The sequence below is a fragment of the Linepithema humile genome, chromosome 1 (assembly GCF_040581485.1).
Source record: "Linepithema humile isolate Giens D197 chromosome 1, Lhum_UNIL_v1.0, whole genome shotgun sequence".
NCBI classification, from domain to species: domain Eukaryota; kingdom Metazoa; phylum Arthropoda; class Insecta; order Hymenoptera; family Formicidae; genus Linepithema; species Linepithema humile.
The window spans coordinates 24,486,926-24,512,526 of NC_090128.1; the positions used below are offsets into that span (position 1 = coordinate 24,486,926).

Genomic DNA, 25,601 nt, shown 5'->3' on the forward strand with positions numbered 1-25,601 from the left:
GTAGATGCTACAACCGCGATTATTTCAATTCAATTCAAGCTTTTCAAAGTATGATTGAAACAAATTATAATCCTCATTAAAAAAAAAAATAAAAAATAATCTAAATTATTGGACTTGTATACTGGGATGCGGAAGAACTATAATGGAGCGCTTAATATATATATATAGATATATAGATATATAGATATATAGTATATATTTTAATATATAATACTCCATCGGATACAATAATACATCTGGATCTGTATGGAACAAACAGATAGACAATGCAACATTCGCATAACTGCAAGGTATATACTAGCAATTATATCTCATATATATTTATATAATAATATATATTTCTCGTGTGCTTCCTGCGCGTTCCATGAAGACTTTCGGTTAAATAGGTCTTTCAGTTTCTGCGAGAAGAGAAGGTACAGCTCGTTTTGTGCATTTTGTTCCGTACGAAATTGTTTCTTTTTTTTTTTTTTTCTATTCTCCTTTTTTCTTTTATTTTGTTTTAAGCGTCCGTCGCACACGGGACGATTGTGCAGATGTGATGTGTCGCACGGTTTTTCGGTAGCCCTTAAATCTTCGGGATAAAGTGTAAAGTGTCCAAAATATCCTTCGAGGACGTTGACGGATCGACAAATATCTCCACCTAATTCATATATAATCGATCTTAAAATTGTTGACAGAAGACAAAGAAAGAAAAATATGAAAGTTATTTTTCTTGAATTTTAGTGATATTATTCTTTTATTTGTTTTCATCAAAAGATAGATATTTCTTGTCAAATATACGTCGTAAAAAACGTAGTAAACTTATATCTAGAACTTGGCAGTTTTGAAGCAGAAAAGCAGAGTAAGAAAAAAATGTCGATAAAACTTCAAATATTGATGCATTTCGTATTTAATTTTATATTGAAATAATAATAGACTATTATTATTTGTATCATTTGTTTTATTATTTGAAAAATTTAGGAGAAAAATGGAATAAAATCATAATTCTGAAGTCTGTTTTAAATAAAACTTTAAAAATAGACTTAATAAATTACGAATTTAGTCCACTCTTACTCTAATTTATTTATTTTTTTTACAATTATTCTTTGATTATATATCAAATTTCTTCTATCCTATATCTCTTCTGTCACTTGTTTTCTGTTTCACGTTGAGAGTTATCGCTTGATTGCTTCAATATGATACTTAAGCGATCGATACTGTTTGTTTCGGAAATTGACGCCTGACAAAGTCCTCAAGTTACATTTTGGCATCGCGAGAAAAGAATGAAAAAGGCGCTCGGTGTGGTCCGCTATCCTCTCGTGCGGCGACGGCTTTATATAGACTCTTAATATTCATTTCATGCAACATTTATCGCGGCGCAATCGCGGTTCGCCGGAAAGAAGTCGCTGGTTTTGAACGACTATGTGATATGCGCTGATATCGCGGTAATAAAAACTGAAATGCAAATCAACGGTAAGGGTAAATGCACTAAATGATTGCTTAAGCATGTCGATAATCTATCTCTTTTCGTTGAGTAAAAATAATATTATCGTCACAATTATTTTTTACATATCGATTTAAATGTTTTAATTTTTGTTGATTTTACATAATATTTGTAAGATATAACACGGTGCAAAAAAAATAAAAACTAGCTCCAAAGAGTGAAGGTTTTGACTTGGTAGCAGAATCAAGAGAGATATATAAAAGCCTTGGCTAAATAGGACAATGCAATCCCTTGATAAAATCAACAATTTTAATTGTGTTAATGGTTTTATATTAACCATTAATTATATGTATAATTAAAATGTATAGTACTCACTTATATCTGTCAGTCTACTAGCCGTTGTATAATAATGAATAATCCCAATGAACAATAATTAACAATATTACATTCTTGTTTTCGAAGAAATATGAACTGCATTACTTTATAAGATCGCAAAATAAGTATACATTCAATAATTATTAACCGATGGACTTATTTAGCAGTGTACATATCTTACGATGAATAAAAAGAACGGATTGGAGGAATAAAAAATCGTATCGAGGAAACAATTACTTGAGATAAATGTGACGATGCTGTCCTCCATATAAATATCACATTAATTGAACAAATTGCGCGTTAATACATCAGTAAATTTTATTGCACTAATTGCACAATTGCACAATTGCGCTAATTGCATAATTACAATTATTAAATCAACTAATAATTCCGTTAATTATAATTTGTTGATTCAAAATTTGCTTGAACGGAGGTAACTGCCAATTTTGTCCGCCAAATTAGTTCTCTCCCTGCGTAGTATAATTACAACGGATATTTACGAACCTGAACGACGAAGAATGTCGCGAACCGCGGAAGCGCTATTACCTTATCTAATTTGTCGATCGATTTTAGTCTCGGTAAGTAAGGGTGCGTTCACATCGGGTGCGCGTGCGACCATTCGTGTAAGTCACTTGCGATTTTCACGAATGTACTCGCGATTGACGCTTGAGTGCAACGCATCCTTTGCACGATTTTTTTTTTATTCTCTGTTTTTCGCTATTGAACACACGCACTCTTTCTCTCTGAGGAAGCAGATTTGCCATTTTCGGCGAGCGAAAAACGACTGTGGAACGTGACATACCGGATCGCATTCTCAAAAGTATCATGTTAAATGCTTTGGCAATAGCAATAACGTTTGCTTTAAACGCTAAAATAAAAATATTCATCGCTTATAAAAAAAATATGGCATTTTGACGCGTTTGTCATATTAAAAATATAGAATTGCAAAAACTTACTATTATTAGAGAATTTTTGCAATAGTGTTTTGAATATTAAACTAACATAAAAATGAATGATGTGTTTCAAATGAAATTACGGCAATTTAGCGTTCAACGTTTATACTTAACGTACTTAAAGTACAACGTAGAAAAAACTCCTCCCTATTAGAGACTTCTTACGATAGTATATTTCGGGCACGCTAAATATTAATCTCCTGTCGAGTCGCGTGTCGAGTGTGAATAATAATTTAAGTCTAAGATGGAAATTGCCATTTTGCACCAGACACGAGACTTCAGCGCTTAGTGTACTCGAAGTGTGGTACCGCAAAAAACTTTGTGTCGTGCCGCGTCTTCGCTGGAAAATCGATTTCGCGGCACGCTCGTTATTTACGTCGTTTATAGTCCCGCAGAAAGTTGCCCTGTGTATGATGGTTAGTTTGATTATACGTGGTTCGACGGTTAATAAAGTTAATGACTGAGAGGACGAGCCGTAATATATCGGTCTAATAGAGAGCGAACTGCTAAATGCAACATCAAGATGAAAACGAAATTTCACATTTTTTCTTCTTCGTGACGCAACTCGTCTTTGTCTCACGCCGCGAAAATATTAATGATCATTCTCGTTTAAAGGAGAACACGCAGATAAAATTGCAGAACAAGTAGGACACTATTCTTAGTTTTCTATCTTTTGCACGAAACTATGTCTGACGTTCAAAATGATCCTGCAATGTGACGTATATTTACTAGGTAACTCATCTTCAAATATCATAAATTTTTAAAAAGTGTCTTGATAGTGTCATATAAAATTTTTCTTCTATTTAAATTACAATTTTTTGTCTAAGAAAGTTTCTTTCAAAACTGTTTAGGCCTAATTAGAATAAATATGATAATGCGATTTGCAATGATAAAATTAATTTTACATTTTAATTATGTTATGATAATTATTATGAAACAAAAAAAAGCTTTTTGACGGTAATTATGATAAATAAAATATGACGCACGTATACGGTTTTTAATAAATTGATTTGCGTGTCAAATTTTTGGAATGTTACCTTGTAAACCACGTTCCCCGCAGTCGGCATGGGCGTGTTGCGATCTTTTTCGAAGAATGTAACGATTTCACCGACTTGCATAGAGAATAATATGAGCGAGAGTCGACCTCAGAGAGAAATAGAGATAGATAAAGACGGCGAGGAAGATACAGAGACGGAGAGGCTTTTTCTGCCTTCCCGAGACTTCCTAGGAAATTGACATTGCGCAAAGGGCCCATTACCCTAGAGTCCACATTTTTTTCCTATGCCTTACGATACGAGTAAAAATTTATACAAGTTCTCCGTTGACGGTCGAAGGGTTCTGCCGCTTTCTCGAACTCGGTGCGACGCGAATCACCAAAAATCTAAATCAGGCATTTGATCGTATCTGAAAAGTAATCAAACGCGCAGATATATAGCAACTTCGCAGCTTTTTACTTTACTTTGATGTAAATAAAAGTTGAAAAAGGGAGCGAAGTGCAACGTACAAAGTGAAAAGTTACGAAGTCCTTCCGTAGCACACAATATAAGCGGATCTTCCTTTTCAAAGGTACCGAAGAATTGAAAAATTACAGAATGCATATTTAACAATGGTAGTAATGAAAATAATAAATTAAATCTAATAGATTATTATTGGCCGTTTGTAATGCATTAGTCGCAAAGAAATTAAAAATAGAAAGTTGATGGAATTACCAAGAATTTGAAAATAAGCATCCTCTTCTGTTAGGCATTTAAAATCTAGTTCAATCCTTTGCTATGACAATCTCGTAATCGATCTGAAGTGTATCAATAATTTCCGCTTGTCTCTCCGTTTATGTGTCATCTGCGATCGCTATAATCGATGTCGTGACGGACGAGCGAAGAATACGGGTCACGCATGCTTTTATATTAATACAATGTTGTTTTACTATAAAACAGAGATGGAGGGGCTTTGAAGTAGCTCGCAAACATATCTATCGGTATGCATTCTTAAGTATATCTTGTAGCAAATATATGTAAAATTTCTGGAAAATGTATAAAATTTTGATCATTATCAAAATTTGGAATTTTCTTCAAAAATATTCTCTCTGAAAACTTTTACGTAATTAAACTTTGCACAAATTTGCACCACTGTTTATTCGAGTAATAGCAAAAATTTAATTTAACTGAATCGGAAAAAATTGTGTACAAATGTTAAGATTAAATTTGACAATATTGTCACTTTGCAAATTTCGATCGATTTTGCAAAAGTCTAACTAATTGCATTTGTGTCCAATTATACAGTATGTAAATCAATCTTTGATGAATGTATTTGTTTAATTGGCTTCTTATTAACAGTGCATACAACTTTCTAAATATAGTCGGTCGCATTTTATATGCAAATCAGTGAGACACGTTAGTGCAACCGGCGATCATCGATAACTGTTACAGCTTTCTATGTGTTAAATCAACAAAATAACATGAAAATGTCAGGCTCAGCGACGTTTCATTAAAATGTCAATAACCACAGATGTGGATCGAAGTCAAAATATGTATCACACCGCGGCGCGAGGAGAACTCCTGTAAGTTACTGTAATCGACGCGTTCCGACATTTCCATAAATATTTTCAATGATATTTTATACTCGCAATGAGCACGGCAAATTTTACATCATTAAATAAATAAATTTCGTGTATAAAGAACGCCAGGAGTTTAATGCTCGTAAAAAGGCAAGATAACGCCTTTGCCCTATTTTTGCGATTAAATCGCGGCCTCGTTTCGAGACAATACGCATTTGCATTCTGGCGCATTCGGTCTCGCATTGCGGTAAGGTATCCTGCGTGACTTATGTAATCCACAAGGCTCTCCCCCCCCCCCCCCCGCGATATATAAAGGTAGCAGTCGGCGCCTATCGACTGTTCGGCGCGCTTGTATCAATTATTGAACGTACGTAGCAGAAAAGCAGAAATGCGTATGAAATCGGTCCCGGTAAATTTGAACCCATATTCGCGGCTTAATGCGGGTCTAAAATGCCAGCGTATCTCGTGCCTGCCAGATGCTGTTGGCGCGAGATCCCTGGTAAATATCGCGGTATTATCAAAATCGCAAAATTCGCAGGATTATTTTCGAATATCCGCTTTCGCCGTTTGGCGAGGATTGAGTAATACGATTATCAGGAATAGTTGAACGGTAGCAATTTGTACAATATATTGATTGATGACAGTCCATCGATGCCCGACTTAAAAAAGTAAAAAACTTCTCAGTGTAATTGAATTGATCACTACAAAGAGAGCATACGTTGTATAGGACCGTTTTTATAATCATTGGTTAAAATTAAATGATGCTTTTTGCCTTTTTCTGCCTGCAGAAATAGATATTTTTTTTTTTTTTTTTAATTGAATATATATATAACGATTAATATCTTTTACATTTCCTATCAAAATGAGGCTAAATACGAATATTTCCAATTGAAACATTGTTAACCAATTTGCAGCACGTGCAACAATATAAATTTTTTATTTGATTCATTGAATTTTACTGAATTTATAAAACATCAAAAGCATCGGAGAGTATTTTACACCCCGCGCGAGTAAAAGTAGCTTGATGTATTTAGCAAAATGAAAAATCGTTATCTATGAAAGGCTTTTGACATGGCAAAATGCGTGGAAAAGAGGCTGAATGGAAACATCTTTTTTTGCACGCTTAATCTCATAAAGTCGTAATTAATTATATGGAGGAAATTGCGCGCGGTCCTTGATGAACCGTATGAAAGAGTCGTCATTATCCGTGCACACTAGATGATATTATAACACTTGTGAGGAGTTAATAGAGTTCTTATGCTTTAATCGACTCTTAAAATGGACTCGTGCAAGCATCTGGAGCCAGTCGAATCTCACTTTGCTTGTAATGGTATCGCAATAAGGATCTTCATTTCGATTTATCCTACTCTCATGGCGAGGAATATCACATCATTGTGATCAAAGTTACGTTTAGGTAATCCTCTTTAAAAGATCTTGTAGGAGCGAAAGGCTCTCCCTTCTCCTTCCCTGCGTCTAATTCTGCGTCTGATCAATAACGACGTGCATCATTTCGCGCTTTACTTCTGCGGAACCTATTGTCTTCGAAATCGGAAAAAGCGCATTACGGACGAATGAAAATTAAATTGCGAATAATAAAAAGAATAAAACTACATTGAAATGTTTTATAAATGTACGTCATAGAAGGTAACTTAAAAAATTAAATAACATATTTGTGAAATCCAGTTTTGAAATCTATTTTGTTTGGAGAATATATTTGTTTAACGAGAATCGAATAAATTTTGATGTCGTTTTTTTTTTTTCAGCTTGACTTAACATATTTGGCACAAATATGATAAAAAAAAAAACACTATATTATTGAATTTTTTTTATTTTTATCTGAGTTGTCTATGTTTAATATACTGGATATTTTATAAAAATAATTGAAACGTAAAGTTTTCTTAAAAGACCAATAATTTCTTAAAAGACCAATAATTCTTCTCCACGTTTTCTAATATGTATTTGTAAAATTTCAATCAATTATCCGGTAGATTTTACATAAATTTCAAATTACGTTTAGCGTTTAAGGATCGGTTTCACGATTATTAATATATTTTATGTTTGAGTTTAATCCACTTTTTCCGTAATTAACAAATGAAAGGAAAGAAAAGATGAAAAGTAGGGAAAGGATGAAGGATGACGAGGATGAAGGCAAGGAGAAAGTTTGGATTTGACATAATTGACGTTTGCAAAATTATCCATAAATTATGTAAAAAAAAGAAATTTAAACCAATAGAGTTCAATTGCGGATGCTTTAGGAATATGTTTTACATCAATCGTCGTTTTTACTCTTATAAATGGATATTTCTAGACCACATAAGTGTTAAAATGTTGCTGCAAAAAGACATCTAAAAAAACGTCCGAATTTTTAGGTGTCTTTATACGTTTGTTGGATTTCCGCGTCGTAGAAATCACTTTTGTCTATAACATCGAAAATTCGACTAACTGAAATTTGCTGAGTCGAGTTGTTGAACTATTAAGAACCCTTTGACCGTCGGGAAAATAGCGCGGCTCTTTCACTCACGTCACGGCGCGTTTCGTGAAGGAGTCCCGATGGATTGACTTTGGGATCGTTTTTAATATCCGGAGACGTTTAACGGCGAGACCCGTTTGAGGGGGGAAAAAGATCTCAGGCCGGCGCGAGCGACGTCCGCAGTGAACGTCCGTACTCGCATATCCGCGTTTCTCGGGAGTTTCGTGGAGAAACGAATTGACACCGCGCAAATCGACGTAAAGACAGACGACGATACCATCGTCGTCTTCTGAGGAATCGGCGACGGCTGGCTTTTTCCCGTTCCAGGCTTCGGAGGTTCCCGAGCGAACCAAGGGTTGTCAATATCTCGCAGGATCGAGGGCGATCGCATGCGTGCCGGATCCTCAGGACTAGGACAACTAGGACTTGGCTTTGTCGCTCTGTGCCTTGTCGAAGCCGTCGATCAGCGTTTCGATGATGAATTTGATCGTTAGCTTGTAGATGTTCTCCACGTTCTCCGAGTATCGGTCCTCCAGCGTACGCTCCACCGCGTCGAGGAACGGTTTCTCGATTTTCTGGAAGCAGAGCGTTTTAATTGTATGTGAAAATAATATACTTTTGCTGGTGCACATTTGAAATAATTGTTCGATAAAGAATTAATTATTGCTTTCGGCAATCTGTATTGTAAAATTTATTCTAATAATCAAAATTGAGAAAATCTTATCATTAGTATTTAGTTATTTTAAAAGGTACGCATTTCCTTCAAAATTGCGTTTTTTATAACTATGGAATATATTATCTAGAATATAAAAGAGAGTGTAGCCATTTTCAGTATGATAAGCGACAATGCGAGGCTTGACGATCGAATCAGCGATTGTGCTGCGATCGTCGAACCTTCACAATAGACCTCGTAAGATTGTCCAACAGGAATTATCAATACTATACAGTGACCAAGCCAATGGGTTGTGCGACCCGAAAGGAGGGTAAACCGGATTTGATTTCAAGCCAAGGGAATGGAACTGCGGACAAGCATTTCATGCCCAGAATAAATACGGTGCTCCGTGATACGATCCTCTAACCCCTCAGCATTGCAAAAATAATTTGATCTTATCTTTCCGTTTAAAAGATAAAAAATTTAGAACAACCTTATTTGTTAAAAAATAATTGACTATATTTGAAAAAAAATTAGGTATGATATTAATTGAGTTATTTTCAAAGTTAAATTCGAAAAATATTTAACATATGAAAATACTGTAAATGCTTATATTGTATTTAATTGTGCAATTATCTTCTGATGCATCAAATTAATTGCACTTGAATGAAATATTTTTCAATTGCACTGGAATGAAGCATTTTTTATCACATTTTGAAGCATTTAAATACTGAACTTTATATTTGCTTTTTTTGTACTATTCTAAATTTCATTTTTTTTTCTTTTTTTTCTTTAGCGAAAAGATAAAACGACGCGGAAAGAGCTCCGGTACATAACTTCCTTTTCACGCGCACAAAGAAAGTTCCATCGTGATCGCATAGAAAGTAACAAAAGCCTTCTCGCATGCATATGCGTTGGGATATGTTTTTACTTTTGCGTATCTGCGCTAGGATACTATTTTAACGATTCTTTTTTTATGTGCACCGCATGGATTATTATTTCTCATCATCATTGCATTTTCCTGTCCTCAACGATGTGCAGATTATTTATATTTTTATCACAAATCAAATGTTATTATTATATTCGTGTAATGTTATTCATGCTGTTCTGTGATTATTAATGCAATTGCATTGGAAACATTTATTGTTGCATTTGAGAAATGTTCATTTAACGAAATATTTCATTAAACTTTGGACATGAACAACCATTTGCTTTATTCAACGGAGCAGATCTATTAAATATAATAATATTTAATTTAATTTATGAATGAATTAATTCCACGTTGGAAAACAAACAAAATTTTCCTTGATTTTCTGTTTCGGCAACAATTTTTTCGCGTGTTAATCTTATTATTTGTCTCGCAGCGTACCAATATATATTCGTGTTATTATTGAATTGGAGACAAGAAAAGCGTTGTTGTATCGATTTTCCTGCACTGCATCAAAGTATTTTCGACTAACACAGTCGTAAATAAAGTTATGAAATATTTACAAGTCTTATGAGCAACGGTTGTCCTTTTCTCAGATGTTTCGCAGTTTGTACGAATCAAATCGAAGTCGAAATATGTATTGTATTATTTCGAATTCATTTCATATATAGAGTGTTTTCTATTATATAAAGATATTTTTTCAATGGAAAGAGTTATATTACATACACTTTTATTAAAAAGCAATTATTTTGTTTTATGTTGGAAATTATGATAAAAAAAATGTTCATATAGCAAAAGTACTTTCAACTGAACGATATTGATATAAAATATAATTGCATTATGTTTTATGACCGAGTGTTAACTTCACTCACCCTTCTATATAAATTTTTATTCTGATATTTTTCTGATATTTCTAAAGACAACTTTTATGCTTATTTAACCGATATATTCGTAGCTAAACGTAAGAACAACTGAAGAAGAATTTTTCCTCGTTAGATGTATAGGGCCATAGGTAGACAAATAGCGGACACCAGCTGTGCAGCGGATTATAAAGAACCATGAGAAAACAGAATACCCACGTTTTATAGCAATGTTTTGGAGCAAAGTCTCAACATTTGTTTTTCAATCTGTCGAATTTTGTTTTTCTCTGTTAAAAGGGTAACATAACTTTCGTTCAAAAATATAACAAATATAATAAAATATTAAACAAGAGAAATTATTTGAAGTAAATTCTTATTTGATAAAATAATGAGATTAATTATGCTGCATAAATTACATAAATAGAAGACTTCACCAAGACTTAAAGAGCAAACAAAAGTTTATACAACATTTATGTCGAGCGTTGTTATACTTTAATTATATATAAATCCGACAGCTTGAAACAGGTCCTGAAATAGTTTACAATGCCCCAAAAGTTTCTACTTTACTCTCTTTGATTTACATGTTGCGAGAGATAAGCGCGGTACAAAGGGAAAACGTTTGCCAAGAGATGCGAAACGTGTCTCCGGTGAGCGAGAAATTTCCTCGCACTTTCCCTCATATTGTAGGGTAAACTACCAATGTTCTGACATCTAAAGTAATACTCACCTTCTAACCCACTTTTTATACGAAAATAAATTTCTTTTAGAAATTGTGCGCAGAATTTTTAGTTTTCAAGAATATATATGTTAACCAACTACTGGAAAATTTCATCTTGATGAATCATTCAATCATCATACATAAAAAAGTTTAAAATAATTTCTTATCTTCATTATGTCTGATTCATGTCTCAGTTTGCGCAGTTTGTATACATGTCTTCATATCGGAAAACTTCAGCGTTGCCTGGTAATTCTACAGTTGGACACATTGTCCTATTTTCTCCTCTGTTATTACAATTGTCCTTTTTCTCCCTTAGTTAATGGTCGATACTGGGACACGTTTATCGTTTGTTTATGACATTTACTGTACCTATATATTTATCGTATAATATTACAGGGTAAAGGCAGCTAGCACTCTTCTTTTTTAGACAGGCTTACCCAAAAGTATTGCCGGTTGAAGCCGGGGATCTTTGTGTGGGAGGCCCCGACCTCGTGTAGATACGTCAGGAACGCGTCCATATCGTCTAGACTCTTGATCCCTTCGTCAAGAGTGGACATGACCGTTTTCGCGTGTTCGGCCAATTCCATGCTCGTTGATTGTTGTTCTTTCGTTTTCAGCTCCCGGAATTTCGTGAACATGTTTAACAATTCTGCGTTCTCCTCGAACAACCTAGAAACATATAATAGGTATAATGCAGGACATTAAAAGAATTTAAAAAGTTAAGAATATCTTAATCTAATTTATACGCTATAATAGAAATTCAAAGAAGGCGTGATTAAATAATAAAACTTAGGAAAATATTATTAATTTATTTTAGTTTAAAATGCGCAAATGCTTGTTAAAGATAAAACAGCAAATCAATTTTTCTGACTCTTGGAAAAAATAGGAATTGAAAAAGTGAAGAATTTTCGTTCAAAGGTTCAAAAGATGCGAGAAATTGAAGCAAGGAATTTTTGGATTTTAAAGTACTGAATATTTTTTATCAACATTGACTTTGTCTATATTATAAGAAACCATAAGATTCAAACTCTCTAGAGAACCAAATAGATTTTTTCCGCTCCAATACTTTCTAAACGCATTTGACAAGTCCCGTTTGACGTTTCAATCTCGTGTATAAAAATTCATTCTCCAATTCCTTTAAAATATCTGATAAATTCTGCGAGCCTTCACAATACTTTTTATTTTTCACTGATTGAAAAACGACCCTAGAGACAAAATCGAATGACATCTCTTGAATTTTAAGCTTCACGTTATCTAATATCGGGATCTACGAGGAAAGGTATCGATTTCTAAAAAAAAAAGATATGCAAACTGTTTCAGTCTTTATCTGTTTGATTCCTCGAGCATATAGGATATTTATTTTTTTCTTTTTCATATGACGATATACATTATATGAATATTTAATACATATAGAAATACAATTATCGATTTTATTTAATACAAAGAAATTCGAAATATGTTAATGCTTGCTGGAATACGCTAAAATATTAAAATATTAAATTAATACGCATAAGTTATAATAATCGATCGTGAACTTTTTTTTTTACAATTTTTCTATTGGTCCTCGTAATTTCTACGGCAAAGAGTGCCAAATTTTTTTTTCGTGAGTTTTGTGTTCATCGAGATAACGAGTTCGTGTGCTTCGTTATAGCAGTTCAACAAAAATGTTTTTATTTCCGCGGATGGAAGATTGCCCTCAGCCATTCATGAAATACCTTTGTACAACGACGCATTCCAATCTTGCTGCAATCTATCTAAAGAAAAATGTGCGTGCCAGAGAGAAAATATAAACTGCATTATTTTATCTTCGATAATGCTGGCAGTTAATAATTGTGCATTGCAATTCAATATAAGTATTATAAAATTCTTCACACATTCTTCACAAAAATATGCAAAATTAATTCGTGTGTTCCAGAATCGTGAAATTAATGTCACCTCTAATAATTGAGAAAAAATGTCAAATCAGAAAAAATGATACGAAAATGTCAATATTTAGATTGGCAATATTGCACCGAAATTATTCTTTTCCACGCGTATGGTTTTGCATTTCCGTCGCATCCACATAAATTACTTTTCCTGTAGGAAAACGATATTTCGCGTGACATCTACCATGATTTTCCACGGCGTGCAAACTCGTTATGCTGCCGGCTACGACACCGAGCCTTATTCTATTTCGAGGGATAAATGTCCGCGAAGAAGTAGGATGGAACGGGACGCGCAAGGTCGCAATTTTGAGAGCTTCGCGAAATTCAAGTATATACAAAACACCCCCGGAGGACATCATTCACGAACGTATAGATAAATAATGCATTTTTCCTTCGCGCGTCAGAAGCAAATTTACATGAAAAATACGTCTCGAGGGACATATACGCGGTTTCATTTTTTATATGTACTATTAAATTTAATATTAAATGTGCTCCAATCTTGCACAGTCATGTTTTAATTACTAATAATACACAATAAAAGTGACAAGTGGAAATTTCCATAAAAGATGTATTTTGGCTAGAAGAAGACATTTTCTTTAATTATTTGTAGTATATGTACTTCATTTACACATCACAAGCACTAATTATTATTTAAAAATTAATTTTTATAATAAGCACAATTATTTTAAAAAACTAATTGTTTGCTTAATTTTTTTTTACTTTTCGATTATTAGATATTATATTTATGCAGTATTTTTATTTATCATAAATTACTGAAAATTAAGATTAAATAATAAATTACCTGATTTTGATATATATTTTGAATATTAAGCAATATCAACAAAGCAACATATGTTGCATAGTAATTATACATGACGGTTGAATCATTCGCAATACATGCAATCGAGTGCCTGCTGTTATCGCGATTTGTTATCGTTGTCCACGTTTCGAGGACATGCTTCATAAATCTTCGTAGGATGGTTAGTTACGATTAAATATAGAAATCCCAACGAGTTGCATATGGCTAATGTTTTAACAAGCTGTCATTTTCTAACGTGTTATTACATGTGTATATAGCAATAACGACCAATCAGCCAATCTTCGATTGATTGAACAGCGATCAATTTGAATTGAATTTCTTTATGGCGACAATGAATTCACAACAGTAAATTTCATATTAATTTTACCTATGAAATGTTTTTACTTTTTATTAGAGTTAAATTTTTTTTATCTTTTATTAATTTTTTCGATATCATTTTTATGTATAAAGAAATTCTTTTCTCTTGGTCGTAAAGGCAGGTCTGAAGATATTTCTCTTTTCCAGTTTTCTCTCTGTAATATTATTTTCCTATATCGAAATATTTTTAAAGATAGAACAAGAAAGCGAATTTTAATAATTATTATCTCCGTTATCCGAGCGAAAAATGTGGAAAATTATATTTTTGAGCTTTAATGAGAACGTGGACTAAAAACACGCGGTTTTAGACCGAAGGCAAGGGTTAAAGAGCGCATAAAAGCAAATTTGCATACAAGTTACTGCGATGCAAATGGGATCGACGTGACTGAAGGGGGTTGAACGGGCACGCGTATTGACCCGGGGCATAAAATATTTTTAAATGTGTGGCCGATAGCAATAAACGCGATGGCAGTGTATGGTCGGTAAATTTGGCGGGTTCTTTTCTATTCGTCTGGGAACGGATAGAAAAGTTTCGTATCGGAAATCCATATCGCTTCTCGTGGAAAGTGCTTAAACCGACGAAACAACGATATTCCCAGATTCGGCGCGCGCGTGGTTCTCCCACAGCACTGCTCCTATAATCCAATAAAAGACAACGATAGGATCGATTAAATATATTTACGATTAAATATATTTACGCGATTAAAGATCGATATAGCAACGAATAATTGTTAACATCGCGTCGAATATTGACCGTAGTTGCAATCGGCTCGATTTTTACAACAAGAAAATTTATATGATTTTTCTCTTAGTTTACTAAATGATAGATGGAAAAATAGAACAAAACAGTTTTATGTGATAGAAGGGAATATACATATATAGAAAAGAACATATAGAAATATTAATTTACATAAGATAAAAGAAATTTGAAATATCGACATGTAACTTCGTTTTAATATTGATCGTCGTCAGTGTCGAATATAGTAAATTAATTTAACTCGAGTGGAAGTCTTCGCAAAGCGCGCGAATTGAACGCGTCTGTAACCGGATATTACCACAGTAACGCGTTTGAGCGGCACACGATGAAAGTTATGCGTCGTATTTTATTTAAGGTAAGCCCGCGTTTAAACGTGGTTAATCATTTTCTAATTACGCCGAGAAAAGCCCGGCTTCAGGATCGTTATAAAGAATAATAAATCGCGCTTGACAGAACTCCTTAAAAAAAAACACAGATTATGAAACATAAAGCTTTAATACGCGTTATTTGCAGATGCATAGATTTCAATTAAACCGCGATGATTGTAATTTCATATTTTATCGTTAAGTTATTTTGTGCGTAAATACATATGATTATAATAAATATTAGATCTATCTTGATATATCAGCATCGATATCAAATATTTTATTCTAATTATCTCGAATTATATCACTGGAAAAAAAGTTTTGTTGTATTATAAGAAATTCTGGTTGATTCTACTAGTACGTTTGTTCAAAAATGGACGAAACAAATTTGTTGTTGGAATTACCAGAAGATTCTGTTAAATTTCATCCTGTTTAAATCTATCAGAATTTCTTGTAAACCTTACTACATCGTGTTGTTAGATTTACAAAACTCTACCAGAATTTCTTGTAAACCTTACCACATGGTGTTGTTAGATTTACAAAACTCTACCAGAATTTCTTGTTAACTTTACTATATCGTTTTGTTAGGTTAACACAACTTTGTAGTTAAAAAACAAGTTCGGATAGGTGTGGTTTTTGTAAAATACTAACAATATATTTTGGTTTAAAGTATACTCAGTGATGTGATGTTTCCTACCGGGCTCCCGGCTCCCGAGCCCGGTAGGAAACATTACATCACTGGTATACTAGGTGCGCAACTAAGTTTCCGGGTTTCACACATGAATGGCGCTAACGATACATGTAGTCGATATACATGTCTAAAGTTGTGTTTTTTTATTAACTTGGACATCTGTCAACAATAACCAGTCATAATACCAACACATATTGCAACGCAAAAATATTTTTTCTAACAATAAAGATGTCGAGTTTTGTGCCAAATAAACAGCATTTGCGGGAAGCTTTGCTTTTCTGCTTCAACTTGAAAGAAAATGCAGCTGAAGCACGCCGTTTGCTTGAGAAAGCCTACGGCGAACATGCACAATCGAAAACTACTTGTGAAGATTGGTTTAAACGCTTTAGAAATGGCGATTTCGACACTGAGGACAAGGAGCGCTCCGGAAGACCAAAAACATTTGAGGACGCCGATCTGCAAGCGTTATTGGATGAAAATGATACGCAAACACAAGACAACAACAACTGATAAATTTGAACCATGCATTGCTCGAAAAACGGCCAGAATGGGACACGAGACACGAACGAGTGATATTGCAGCACGACAACGTTCCGTGCCATCGCACTTCCATCGTCCAGGACACCATCAAAACGCTGAAATGGGATCTGCTACCGCACCCGCTGTATTCACCAGACCTGGCCCCTTCCAATTATCACTTGTTCCGGTCGATGGCACATGGCTTAGCTGGGCTACACTTGGCCAATTTCGAAGAAGTGCAAAACTGATTGGATAAATGGTTTCGATGCAAAGACGCGTCGTTTTATCGTCGCGGTATTCATGTATTGCCAGAGAGATGGCAAAAATGTGTAGCTAGCGAGGGACGATACTTTGAATAAACCGTTTTTTGTATTTCTCTTGAAATTTTCCATTTTGCATTGATAAAAAAAAACCCGGAAACTTAATTGCGCACCTAGTACATATATTTCATTAAAAAAAAAAAAAACACACGTGATCATAAAACTTTTCGGATGTAAGGCTAATGGCAGAGACCGAGACGTAAAAACTTATGTATGTCGTAGTCGTTTCCACACATATCCAATAACCTTTCACGACTTACGTTTTTCTCTGCCTTACCTATACGTCCACGACAGACGTCTACGACAGACATAAGTGCTTACTTCTCGTTCTCTGCCATCGGCCTAACTAATATTCCGTAATGGATTCCACGACGCGACGTAAAACTTTAGCGAGCTCAGTTGAAACTGTTCCGACTGCTTAACGCCATTGCTTCGCGAAAGATCTAACCTTTCAAAAAAACCTGTCGTATAGGTATATTAAAATTTTCAAAAAAAGCTATTCTATATACTTCTTACAAAAAAATGTGGTATCAGGAAATGGCACCAAGTGGGACTAAAGAACTATGAAAAAACTTGAACACTATTTCTATAAAACTCTTGTACATAAAGCTCTCGTATATATAATTAATTATATTATATACTATATTTTATCATATTTTACATGTACTATACTATATATACTATATATATTATTAGATATACTATATATATTATAAAAAAATTTTTTAAATATTTAAAAAATTAAAATATTTATTAAAAAACGCAAAAAAACTTGGCGCTGCTACACCTCAAAGTAATGAAATTAACATGTAGTTTACTGTAGCAGCGCCAAGTTTTTTTGCGTTTTTTAATAAATATTTTAATTTTTTAAATATTTAAAAAATTTTTTTATAATATATATAGTATATCTAATAATATATATAGTATATATAGTATAGTACATGTAAAATATGATAAAATATAGTATATAATATAATTAATTATATATACGAGAGCTTTATGTACAAGAGTTTTATAGAAATAGTGTTCAAGTTTTTTCATAGTTCTTTAGTCCCACTTGGTGCCATTTCCTGATACCACATTTTTTTGTAAGAAGTATATAGAATAGCTTTTTTTGAAAATTTTAATATACCTATACGACAGGTTTTTTTGAAAGGTTTAATATATACAACAATTTTTTTGAAAAGTAAAACAATACTGTTTTGTTTTAGTTGTGATAAGAGCGTGTACTTGGCGCCTTTTTTTTACCTTTTTTTAAAAAAGGTAATTTTTTGATAGATATTATTTCTTTTTTTTTAATAATATATATACGACAGTTTTTTTTATTTAATATACATATACAACAATTTTTTTGAAAGTATTAAGAGACCTCGAGTTTCCGCTCGTGTACTAGCTTTCCGTTTATGTAACGCGTCGTTAAGCACTCTCGCGACCCGTTCGATTGCGTGCGCTTACTGTACGCTTAATAATTTTCTTTTACCCATTCGAGATATTACCTTTCGTCCGCTTTTCCGATAATTTCTCGTCTATCAAAAATTGAGGCGTTTTTTTCTAGTTAAAAATTTCGCAAGACCACGCAAGAACGTAGTCAAAAATTGATAGAGAGCAAACCTCTTTTCATTGATATAATAAACAGAATGAAATATTATAGCTTATTTATCTGTTTATTAATTTTAGTATTAATCTGTTTTCTAAACATAATTAATCATGCATTCTTTAGTTATTGATGTTATCTGGTGGAAAAAAAAACATACTTATTTTATCGATAATGATCGTAATCGCTGATTACTTAATCGAGAAATTTATCGTAACGATTCGTTGATATCGATAATAGCAAAAGATATAGTTGAAATTATATCAACGAGTCATTTAAATTATATAGCTGTATTTGCTATAATTGCATTATGTTTATAATTGCATTATGTTTATAATTGCATTATGTTTATAATTGCATATATTATTATAATTGTATTATATTTTAAAGGTAAAAGATTTTCCCTTCATTAAATCGTACGTTTGTAATATGCTATATCATTATCGTTCGTTACTGATATTACAATTAGAAGTTGTGTACGTCGTTAAGTAATGAAGTATCGTTAATTATTAGATATAGCATTCTATTAAACAGCACATGTTTCAAGACTTTAGTGTATGATTTGTCTAAAATAAATAAAATTAATTATCAAGGTTCAATATTTCTGTTCTATGTATATACTAAATTAGTTCTAACAATATTTATCATTTCCAGTCAATTTCATTTTGTGTTTTACAAGATTTTTTGTTTAGTTTATGTTTATAATCTTTTTTCTATGGATAAATAAAATTCAATAATATACCTAAAATATGATATAAACATTTTTTTACACTTAATTCTCTGCCCACACTGTGATGTGGATAATTTTGTTGTCAATCATAGCGTTAACTACAGAAGACGACTTATGCTATATTTTTTAAAATATAAAATTGACTGAAAATTACAAATATTGTTGAAACTAATCTAGGATACTCAGAACAGAAATATTAAACTTTGAGCTATTCAATTTTATTTATTTTAGACAAATCATCCTCTAAAGTCTCGAATCATGTATGAATAACCTGCAAAATAAAAAATTTTCAAAGGTGTAGTAGATACTTACTAAGGCATTCACATTCACCAACATATCACTTATTTCATTTAATACGAATTTCTAACAAATTTGGTCACTCGCACTATACTGCTCTAGATTGATAAGCATTCTTGAGTGTGCACCAAAGTAACAGAACAATGTAGTGCGAGTGACTAAATTTGTTAGACCGAATTCACTATTATTACTTTTTTATAACACTTTCTGATCTGAAAGGTTATGTAAAAATGTCAAATCGTAAGCGCACGCAGCGCGGCTTCTCAGCGCCATCAGCGCACCTAACGTCAGAAATCGGAAACTGGACATTTTAGCAGGACATTTTAGCTGGACATTTTTATCGTATTATTTTATAGACATTTCGACTTTGGACTATTATAACTTTTTTTCTACAGCACCTACAGTAAAAACAAGCATACTTTTCTTATATAATTTGGGTATGCGCTATCGATTGAGCCTATTATCAACTCAATCGGCCCAGCCGTTATTGAGATCCGATAATCTCGGCTTGTCTCAACTTTCGGGCTCGCGTAAAATAAAAAAAAAAAGATACACGGTCGGTTTTGCGCTGCGCGTGAACTTGGCGCGAGACACTCAGTGTTGCGATATGGGACCGGTTGTATGCGCATGTGCGGCTCTGCGCATGTGCGGTGATGGAGATCCAGTGCCGTTATATGTTATGTGTTGACTGTATGGCGGGACGTTTTGACATGAGAAGGTCTGGTGACTACAAATAAGGTAAGATTTATTTATTTACAAGCATGGAATCTACGGAGCCAGCAGCTAAAAAACCAAGACGTAAAAAATTTCAATCAATTTCAAAAAATTTAGAAATATTTTTAATGTAGCGGGGTAACGGTGCCTTGTTTAATTTGTATGAGACACTGTACTGACGCCGTATTGCCGCACATGCGCATACAACCGGTCCCATATCGCAACACTGGAGACACTACCGTGTCTCTTGATGCGCGCGATACACGCCGCGAGTAGCGAGGGCGCAGTAGCAGTGTAACAAATGAATGCGGCGAACAGTTGATCAACCGTTTAGTGAGTAATGACGAAACTGTTGCAGAGCGCTGCGATTTATGTAAATATAACAAGAAGTTTTGTAGATCCAACAAGAAAACACTTATTCAAATCCTTATAGTAAAGTTAACCAAACGATGTTGATATAAGGTGTAAAATTTTGTGACGATAACCAGAAATTCTGTTTTGTTCGACTAAAATACGGTCAACCAGAAGAATTTTGTTAATATAATAAAACCATTTTTCTCAGTGTATGTTATGAATAAACAAATATTTATCATCAGAATGCTTCCGATACTGAAAAGAATAAACCACACTTTTGATCTAACAAGATATAATTTTCCAAACTGTACAACAGCCAGCAATGATATTAAATCGGGTAAATAAACATCAAATTCGCAATATCGCGCGGACAATTAGCAGCTTTAATTATTTTGAATTATGTTATTAAAAGATAAATATTTAGTATCATAACACCTTTGACGCGAGAGAAATATCATATATTATCTTTAGTTTATTTAATGGGAATTCAATGTACAGCTTCAGGGGTGCCTCTCTCTCTGTTGTAGTTTCTAAAATAAAATATATATTTTTTAAATTTTATTTTTACCAAAAAAATATATATTTTTAGGAAAAATGTAACAGTATGTTGTTTTTTGCATATTTTTTTCTTAACATCGTACAATTTTTGTACGTAAATTTAATTATTTACGAAAAAAACCAAAAAGAACAGTTATGTATTGCAACTTTAACTCGTTGGCAGCAGGATTTCAAAACACAAATTTAATTAAGGACACAGTACAACATAGATAAATCGTTTTTTTTTTTTTCTAATAGTTTCACTCATCGCAAAACTATTAATATGCGCAACTTCTAACTTGGCCGTTGCCAGCTCGGCGGATATGATCCATTCTCTTTAAGAGCGGTACGTGTTCTAGTTTCTCTGACGACCACCCCAAAAGAATCGGTGAAACGTGCCTAACCTTCTTTTTTTCCGAAGGATCCTCTGCTTTACCACAACGACAGGCTAAACCGATTCGTAATCCGACTGCATGCATAATTCAAATCCCATCATTTATATGTTAACATATTTACCAGCTTGATAATAATATTCAGATTGCAGTACGTAAACAGGTTCAAAAGATGTGATTTATCAAAAGAAGAGATTTTATTGTCAAAAAAATTTTTCTAAAAATTGGACAGTAAATTTATTTTCAGTGTTAATATATGTTTGTCTGTTTATTAAAACACCAAAAAATGTTATTAAAAATAGACAAAATAACCCAAGAGTTATTTTATATTTTTGTTTATAGCAATTTTTTTCAATTACATCTAGGCGAAGATTGATTTTAGGTCTTTAGGTCATGTTAGGTCTTTTATTATAATAATATGGCAGCACTTTAAAGATATCTGATACTTAGACAAGTGATATTTGAATAAAGAGTTATAAATATCGAAACAGATATTTAACGTGAAAAATTATGTCAAGTCTAATTTTGCAATGCATTTCTCTGTTAATTTAGCTTGTATTATACATTTAGGCAAAAGTAACTCTCAACTTGGAACCGTAGTGATCACGATTCATATATAAATATTTAAGAGCGGTCTGCCTGCGCATTGTACTATTATCTTGTTGCGTGATATCTAACTACAGAAAGTAACGACATTCTTCTATGATATGATTTTTTCATGCATATATACGCTAAAACACAAAGCTTGCTTTTACTCGAGAACGCTGTTTATTTTTGCATGAGCATCAAAGTTAACATTTTTAATATTCTACATCACAATTGTTTTTCACATAAAAATATTCATTTTTATCAATAATTTTCCGTTGTTGTAAAGTAAAAACATTGAAATAATTTCGTTAATGTTTCAGTGAAAATGTATGCAATATAATATCTATTCACCCACGTTCAATCGCGAAGATATCGATTCGATGCTTCACGTTCATCATAAATATTGAGTATTAATCAATCATTTCTGATGTTTTCACATAGAGCGTCTGCTTGCTATCCAGGATTTTTTTTATTAACGTCTCATTTATCTCGAATCAGTTTAATCTATCTAATCTTATGAAGAAAGAAATAGAGTATCAACATTTTCTAGTAACTATGATGATAAACTAATCATTACATTCTACAGAAATAAAGTCTTTAATTTTGCTACATCAATTTGCTAAGTTTGCTACATTTCCGACAAATATACATATTACAGGGTTTCACTAATTTTGTGTGTGTTTATTTTACCATTGCTTATATTACATAATATCATCATGTATTAAAATTGCAATAACTATACGCAATAATTGCATTCTGTCTAGAATATATAAAAAGTGCATTATTGATAAAAATATTTTGTCTTTAACACAAAAAATGTTTCTTTATATTTTCTGTAGAATGTTATACATTTTTTTACAGAGAATATTGATATTTTTTCATTAGTTCGTGATATGACATCGGAGAATTCGTGCAAATAAAAATTTATTATGGAATGTTTTATTGCAGAGCCTTTATTTGCACTGAATACAGTCAATTATACGCCACTTTATATAAACATTTTATTCCGCGCAAAAAACGACGGCTATATAAATGACATGCAATATCCATGAATGAATTTGATGTATAAATTTGCCGTTTAAAAAATGCGATCGACGCGTCGCGTCGATATTACACGCTTGTAGTCGTTTATTGATTTCCGAGGCTGCCGCTGGACCAAAGGCCTCTGCTCCGGTTCCGCTCTCTCTCTCTCTCTCTCTCTCTCTCTCTCTCTCTCTCTCTCTCTCTCTCTCTCTCTCTCTCTCTCTCTCTCTCTCTCTCTCTCTCTCTCTCTCTCTCTCTCTCTCTCTCTCTCTCTCTCTCTCTCTCTCTCTCTCTCTCTCTCTCTCTCTCTCTCTCTCTCTCTCTCTCTCTCTCTCTCTCTCTCTCTCTCTCTCTCTCTCTCTCTCTCTCTCTCTCTCTCTCTCTCTCTCTCTCTCTCTCTCTCTCTCTCTCTCTCTCTCTCTCTCTCTCTCTCTCTCTCTCTCTCTCTCTCTCTCTCTCTCTCTCTCTCTCTCTCTCTCTCTCTCTCTCTCTCTCTCTCTCTCTCTCTCTCTCTCTCTCTCTCTCTCTCTCTCTCTCTCTCTCTCTCTCTCTCTCTCTCTCTCTCTCTCTCTCTCTCTCTCTCTCTCTCTCTCTCTCTCTCTCTCTCTCTCTCTCTCTCTCTCTCTCTCTCTCTCTCTCTCTCTCTCTCTCTCTCTCTCTCTCTCTCTCTTTCTCTCTCTCTTTCTCTCTCTCTCTCTCTCTCTCACCCTCCTAGCTGTTGAGGATGTCATGTATAGCTAGACCGAGCTTAATTAAGTTACCTTAAAGCTGGATGCCCGACGGGAATCGATGAGCGCGTATATATATATGCACGCATACGCATAAATTTATAGAGTGAGTGAATATACGTGCTCGGCTTGAGAAAAAGTAATTTGTAGTCTTTTATATAATGTACGGCGAAAATTAATACAACGTTAGCGATATTATAAAATAAAATGTCTCAAGTTCTGAACGTTGAAACGCTTAAAAACAGAAAAACAGAAAAGAAATATTCTAAAAATTTACAAGTAATTCTCTGTAGAACACATATAAAATTCTAATTTAATGACGCAATGTATAATAATTCCAAAATCGAAATATTTTTTAAAATTTTAATACATATTTATACAATATTCGATTTTTATAGCTTTTTTCATATTACAACAAATACATTCAAGTTTTAGAATAATTTCTGAAATGCACAAAATACATGGAATTTAACATTTGGTTGGATTATAAAATTAAATTTTCACAAATCATTTTTCTACATCAATAAAAAGCGCTTCAGAAGCGCTTTTACAGAAAAAGTAGACTATGGAAATACAAAAATTTTAATGTAATATCAAAAACTGATGAAAATTATTTTCAGTAAGCAGGATTTATCGGTTTAGTAGTAATACAGAAATTTTGATCAATATTACCATCTTGTTTTATAGGATATGTACTTACTATTCCACGCATCTATACATTGGATGCAAATTACGCGTAAGGCACGCATACGTACGCGTGGAATGCATGTAACAGGAGATAGCAAACTCACCAATATTGGGACAGAACGGAATTCCCAGATTAATCTTATTCGAGTGCAATCACTGCTATATCTTGCAATCTATCTATACGTGAAATTCATTATTTGAAAATCATCCATCCTACGCATATATTTATCCTATAATCTCAATTATTTATGAAATAAAAAAACAACTGTTGATATTTTACGCAACACAATTGATTAATTTATCATAATCATCCATTGTCTCGATTGCGACATTGTTGCATTTTATGCAACTATGCAATTATAGGCTGGTTATAGGCTGGTTATAGGCTGGTATTTTTTATGTGTTTCCAACAGAGGACCAATATTATGCTGGCGCCAAATTATGCACGTATTCGTAATTCGTGATTCGTGATTCGCGATTCGTAGCAATTCACGAAACTTTGTTCAGTAGTATGGATTTGCCACACTATTCGCGATTCGTAGTTAATCATTTCCGATTCGTGATTCGTCATTGTATTGATTCTCTTTCTTGCATCTTTCGAAGTACCTAATCTAGCAATCACATGCATGAGCACGAAGATAACTACGAATTATTGCGCATAGTGTAGCGCTACATATGAATCAATACGAATGAGTTGATTCGTTATAATTCGCGCTCTTTGATTTCGTGGAAAAACCGTTCCGCTGAGGAATCAGCGCGAATGATGAATCACGAATGTGAATTTTACGAATTTTCTCTCCACACTATTCGCGAATTACATACGAATCGCGAATCACGAATTACATACAAATCACGAATTACGAATACGCGCATAATCTGCACGCCAGCATTAGACGTAGGCAATTACGCTATTAGATTACCTTTGTCTGAGTATTCTCGTTTAATTATTTGTATTTTCGTCGCCGCCATTCCCCTGAGGTTTCGCTCCACTGAAAATCGTACCCCGCTCTCGTTTTTGCCATTCCCCAATGACGGTGTTCTTCTCACGAGATATCTTTCCCGTGCCATGTGTCGACGACGTAATTTCTGGGATAGGTTTTGTAAGGGCGGACACGTGCAGCCATCAGATCGCAGGACCCTTTGCGATGTTCGTTTTCGTTCACATGTGCTACATTTGCGTATTTCACAAGCTCGTTGTCGTTAACAGTTACTACTTTAATCCGCCCAAACTTTGCTATCTTTAATATTTCAATATTGTTACCATTAAAAA

The 25,601-nt window shown here is 33.5% G+C and overlaps 2 protein-coding genes across 5 annotated transcripts in view; one reads left to right on the forward strand and one right to left on the reverse strand.

Annotated features, from left to right (window-relative positions):
* LOC105669909 (mediator of RNA polymerase II transcription subunit 12-like) overlaps window positions 1-25,601 on the forward strand; it is a 108,179-nt gene that overhangs the window by 9,325 nt on the left and 73,253 nt on the right. The gene's annotated exons all lie outside the window — the stretch shown is intronic.
* Window positions 180-25,601, reverse strand: part of LOC105669918 (neuroglobin-like) — a 41,124-nt gene continuing 15,702 nt past the window's right edge. For all 4 annotated transcript variants that reach the window (XM_012363137.2, XM_012363140.2, XM_067347129.1 and 1 more), the window contains exons 3-4: window positions 11,371-11,602; window positions 180-8,350 (exon numbers count right to left, since the gene is read on the reverse strand). In XM_012363137.2, coding sequence (XP_012218560.1) covers window positions 8,195-8,350; window positions 11,371-11,602 — 388 coding nt within the window. In that variant the 3' untranslated portion in view covers window positions 180-8,194. The remainder of the gene's footprint in view (window positions 8,351-11,370; window positions 11,603-25,601) is intronic.